At 44.4% G+C, this 5,437-nt stretch overlaps 1 protein-coding gene across 1 annotated transcript; it reads right to left on the bottom strand.

Annotated features, from left to right (window-relative positions):
* Nucleotides 1-927: 927 nt before the first annotated feature.
* LOC125554601 (protein FAR1-RELATED SEQUENCE 9-like) lies at nucleotides 928-3,476 on the bottom strand. The gene is made up of 4 exons (XM_048718113.1): nucleotides 3,031-3,476; nucleotides 1,885-2,928; nucleotides 1,273-1,783; nucleotides 928-1,137 (listed from the first exon to the last, which is right to left on the bottom strand). Exons 1-4 carry the CDS (start codon nucleotides 3,474-3,476, stop codon nucleotides 928-930), a joined length of 2,211 nt encoding a protein of 736 aa, XP_048574070.1.
* Nucleotides 3,477-5,437: the final 1,961 nt, after the last annotated feature.

Raw genomic sequence — 5,437 nt, 5'->3', positions numbered from 1 at the left:
AGCCGCGGGGAGGGCAGGGACGGGAGGCGGCGGAGCAGGGCGAGCACGTGGGGAAGGTAGCGAGCACGTGGGGAAGGTAGTCGCTGCGGAGCAGGGTGAGCGCGTGGGGAGAAATCACCGAAGGGAGATCCGTACCTGCTTGGGTTGTCGGCGGCCGCCGCCGCTCCCGAAGACGAAGTCATCATCACGGCGGTAGGTTAGCCTCGGCCGCGCCGCCGCCCTCTCAGATCCAGACCTCGTCGTCTCTCCCAATCTAGCGAGCACACGCTGCGGCTTCAGCTGCAAAGGCGTTTTCCTGAAACAACGGCTCTGTTTTAGGAAATGGTCGGGACGAATCGGTCGGTTTCAGAAAACGAACGCGCGTGCCATGGGAGCGGGGACTCTCTCATCCGTCCGATGAAAGAGACGATCCGACGGACGCGGAGCCGGCGGACGCGGCACGCATGATCGGTCGGTTGCACGATAGCTTTTCCCAACAGGAATACATCATCTTTTTTTCCAACCTGTGAGACCACACAAGCTTTTTTCCTGCAATATGGATTAATATGGGATGTATATGCATAGAAACAGTGAGGTTGTATGTCCGAAACCCAGGCAACTACATGGAGCAAACATAACACAGGTTGCAAATTGAAATTATAGCTTGTACATCATCATTTTTGCAAAAAAGAAGTTACTAATGTAGCTCAAACACAGGGAGCAAGTACATCTTGCTTAGGAGATGAAACAAAACACCCAAAGCTGGCTGATGGGGGATCTTCTCCCAAATGAAAAACATTTTTTCTTAGGAGGATCTTCCTCCCTGTTTCTCTCATCTTTTCTTTTCTAGAGCTTCAGCTGCGTTGCTTGGGAAATGTTTCGGTCACTTGCCATCACGGCTCTCATGTATTGACAAGCTGGGACTGCATGTCCAACCTCAGAGCAAAACTAGCATTTAGGGGGTGCTGCCGCCGCCTCCGTTGCAGCTTTTAGCGCCCCACATGTCTGAATATTATGTCCTTCTTCATGGCAGTACTTGCAGCGGACAATCCTTTTTCCAACTCTTGGCTTTACTGTTGCCGTCGGCTTCTTCTCTTGTTGCTTCGCCTTCTTTTTTTGCTCATCGTCTCGCTGCTCTACCAGTGTTTTCTTTCTCTTCTCTCTTTCAGTTGGCCGACCTTTCTTAGGGACACGAGCTGGGTTTTGTAGCATCTCTGAGCTTTGACCCTGTGGTAGGTTGTCATTCAATGTTCCCGTTGCGGCAGCGGGTGATGACAGCGCTCCTCTCTTTGCCGCTGCTATGGCAGGCTCAAGAACTGTTATTGCTTCATATAATATCTTGTAGGCATCATCGTTGCGACATGCATTAGAGGCGAGCCATGTCAACCTTTGACACAAGGAGTTGTATTTCAATGTGTTCGTTGAGGGGTGCCCGAAGTCCAGCAATCGGCCAGTCCTGCCCATGCTTGTTGTGGCTGCTTCAGACCACCTCTCCAATAAGTATTGTTGCGGAATTTCTTGAACATTCAGATGCACCATTGCCCTTATTATATGTGCGCAAATCAGGCCATTCATCTCAAAGTAGTGGCAACTACATTCAAACAACCCTTCATCCATCATAACATGCACAGAATAGAGTTTTGGGTTCTCATAGGAGCTTGCCTTTAGCTCAAACAGCAGGCCTTGCCCTCGATACTCAGCGTCTTGGTTGATAACGAAGCCGGTAGACGCGATCACCTGCTTCTGGAACTTGCCAAAGACGCTACGGGTGTAGTAAACAGCAGCTTGGCGCTCAATGTTGTACCTGCTACATCACAAGAAATAGGTCACAAACCACATCACACAGAAACTTGGCCCAACAACAATTTTTTTCTTTTTTTTGGTAAAGCGCAAAAGTGTGTGTACCGAGAGTATAGTGGCGGAGCTGTTGTTTCACCAGTGAATCCAGCATTGTCTTCACGATCAAGCATAGTTTCTTGGCACATTTCGTATTGCTGGACAAACCTCCAAACGGAATCAGCCGGACGAATCAGTGTCTTGAAATATGAGTTAAGCCCCTCAGACCTGCCCGTTGTGCTTGTGAACGGAAAGAATTTGTTCTTGAAGTATGCTGGAGCCCACATGTGCCTTGTTCGCCACATGTTCTTCAGGTGTTTGTTCTCAGCCACTTCAAAACAATGCAACATGTGTTGCCATGTTTCCTCAAACTCCTTAATGGTTTCTGATTGATTGATACAAGTGTAGAACACATCTGCAAACGCTTCATCTCTTCTCAACAGCCTCCCCAACTTGGTACGTGCATTGCTAAACACATGAAACTTGCAACACCTATGGCAGGTGTTTGGCAACACATCCTCAATAGCTGTTGCCATCGCTTTGTCCTGGTCGGTCATGATGTTTGTGGGATGCTCGTTATCCATTGCAACCATCCACTGTTGGAAGACCCACTTAAATGTTTCAATACTTTCATCCGGCAACAAGGCACACCCGAGTGCAATGGTCTGGAGATGGTTGTTGACCCGAACTATAGGAGCAAATGGCATATTGTATCTATTGGTGCAGAAGGTTGTATCGAAGAACACACAATCTTTATATTTCGGGTAGAGCGCCCTTGTTCTCCCATCAACCCAAAACAAGGCAGTCACGGAGTTTGTTGCAGGATCCTTTTGTTTTGCATAGAAAAACTCTGGATTCTCAGCTTTCCTCCTCTCAAAGTACTCGACTGTCATATCCATGTCTCGGAATGTTAGCCCTCTTCGGAGCTTTGCACGTTCATTCGAAACATCTCTCTTCACATATGGGAGTATCCTGGTGTCACCTCCATGGACCCTGCCGAGGACACCCATGCAATCTGAATTTGATAGGTTCACATCATGCAACGTCAACAAGAGCTGGTAATCCTCGGCAGGTATACTGCGGTGCAACCGGTAGTACCTAACACGCTCCGGCTGTTCCAGCAATGGATGTGTATGCTCCGCAACAAAACAAGTCACTGTCCATCTCTCCTCTCTCAGCCCAACAATCATGTGCGCCTTACAATCATGGCGGAGCAGCCTGTTCTTTTGACGTTTTCTTGTCACATCCATTCCTTCACTAGGCTGCCTACTGGAGTTGCTTTTTCCTGTTGCAATGCTCTTCGATGTGCTACTCGTTTCCGTTTTATCGGGCTTTCTAGCATGCACACACCCAAAGACCCTCTTGATCAATATTTGATCCTCTTTCTTCTGGCCTCTCTTCTGGCTGAATTTTGAGGAAGATATATGTGTCCCGAACCCCAACTTGAAGGCATAGTCATTGTAGAATTTCTGAGCATCCTCAAGTGTGTCAAATACCATGCCAACATAGGGTGGCAGTGGCTGTGATGAAACATCTCCATCATCTGAATCATCTTCGATTGCATCTTCAGTAAACAACAATGCATCTGAATCCTCACCACCACAAACAGAAAAATTGCCTTGGACATAGCTCCCTTCCCCTTCAGTCCCATGATCCTGCATCAGAGTTGTTGCGCAATAGTCATTTTCATCTCTCCATGGAATCAGCAAAAAAAATCATGTTTCAAATTCAGGCACCACACAGAAACATGCAACATAATCAAACCGACAAAATTTCTACATGTGCAAGGGGGTCCCGTGAACATGCAACATCCACATTCAAATCACACAGTTGGAGCAGGGCATTAACAGAAACATGAAAACATACAGAATGCAATGAAAGCGGAAGCATTAACAAGTTTCATAAAATTAAGAGCAAGTGGCAACTAAACAATGAAACCAGAGGCATCAGCCAATGCAACTAAATTTTTCTGAGTCTCATGTGTGCATAGATACAAACAGGTAGGACATGTTGAATAGAGTTAATGTTTCAAGAAATATGGAGGCTTATGTGCAACTAAAATTTGGGAGGCTCATTCCTCTGTTTTTTCACACAGGTGTTCATGTTTTTTCAGAGTGGAACAGAGCTAGTGTTTCAGAAACATGATCTCACCGAAGATTGTTGATGGGATCTGCTCGATCGAGCTTCAGGAAATACCACCGGGGGATTTGCGAACCAAGTCGAAGATCCAGCCCGCGGCGGAAGCCCCCCGGCGGTGCTTGGAGCTGACAAAGATGGCCGCGTCCGTTCTGCAACCGGTCCTCGGTAAGCTAGATTTGGGTCCGATCCCACCATCTGGCGCGTGATGTGGTGCGCCATGGAGGTCCCCCACGCCGGCGGCGCCTGATTTTGCGGTGGTTTGGGGGCGGCGCCGCGCTGGGCGCAGGTCGGTCGGGGCCGGGACAGAGCCTTTGTTTCTGCAACTGGACCGTTGTTTCAGGAATTAATGAGTGGAGGGGAGGCGACCGAGCCGCGTGCCAGGAGATCGATCGGACGGTTGCGCGCGCCTACATCGAACGGCCATCCAGGTGGCGGACATATCGCGCGGATCGGCCGGTGGACGCGTAGCAGCGCCCAAAAATATAATGTGTAAATCAAGCATCGAAAAACATGTATACAGAGGAAATCTTAATCAACTATTTGAAAAAATGTTTAAAATTATTTAAAAATGTTAATCAAGCATTTGAAAAATGGTAAATGTGTATAGAAATGTTCACTATGTATTAAAACATGTTAATCTTGCATTTCAAAAATGTTAAATGTGTATAAAAATGTTGACCATTCATTAAAAAACATAATATTTTATTTATAAAATACTAATCAAGCATTTGAAAAATTTTAAAATGTAGAAACGATGTTGATCATGTATTAAAAGTTATTAATATTGTATTTAAAAATATTAATCAAGCATTTGAAAAATGTTAAAATTATGTATAGAAAAAATGTTGACCATGTACTCAAACAATTTTAAATGTGTATTTGAAAAAAATAAGCGTGTATTATATCAGGGGTTAATTTGATAAATGACACTTCTAATCTGGTGATTCCGAGAAATGCAACTGCAATTTTCAAACTTTCAAAAATGTCATTTCATGCCATTTCCAGTGGCATTTTTCGAAGTCTGGAATGGCGTTTTTTAAAGTTTGAAAAAATTACAGTGGCATTTTTTAAAGTTTGAAAAATGCAGTGGCATTTTTATGAATCGCCACAATTGGAGTGGCATTTATCTAATTAACCATATCGAAAAAGGTTAGAATTAGAACCAGATGAAACAAACAAAAACAAAAAAACCATTGAAAACCAAAAAGAAACAACAGAAACTGAATAGAAAATGAAAAAGGAAACCAAAGTAAAAAGTGTGAAAGAATGGAAAACAGTGAAAGTCAATAAAGAAACATAGAAAAAGAAAAAGGAAGCCGTTAAAACCAAGAAAGAAAGAAAAAAAATAAAGAAGAAAAATGAGAAAGAAAAGAAAAAAAACTATGAACCATACAAAGAGAAACCATAAAAAATAAAAGAAAAAACCGAAGTATAACAACAAAAAAAGACCAAAGAAAACAGGAGAAAAACTAAGAACACAAAA

The sequence above is a fragment of the Triticum urartu genome, chromosome 4 (genome assembly GCF_003073215.2).
Source record: "Triticum urartu cultivar G1812 chromosome 4, Tu2.1, whole genome shotgun sequence".
NCBI classification, from domain to species: domain Eukaryota; kingdom Viridiplantae; phylum Streptophyta; class Magnoliopsida; order Poales; family Poaceae; genus Triticum; species Triticum urartu.
Note: the sequence above shows the minus strand (reverse complement) of the source record. Positions and strands in the feature narration are given on the sequence as shown.

Bases quoted from the DNA above. Each gene is read 5' to 3' on its own strand.
- LOC125554601 (XM_048718113.1), bottom strand. From the start codon at position 3,476: ATGCAGGATCATGGGACTGAAGGGGAAGGGAGCTATGTCCAAGGCAAT. The intron at 2,929-3,030 runs GCTCCGCCATGA...ATTGCTGGAACA, and splicing joins AAACGTCAAAAGAACAGGCT to GCCGGAGCGTGTTAGGTACT. The intron at 1,138-1,272 runs GCAAAGAGAGGA...ACTGAAAGAGAG, and splicing joins TTGAGCCTGCCATAGCAGCG to AAGAGAAAGAAAACACTGGT.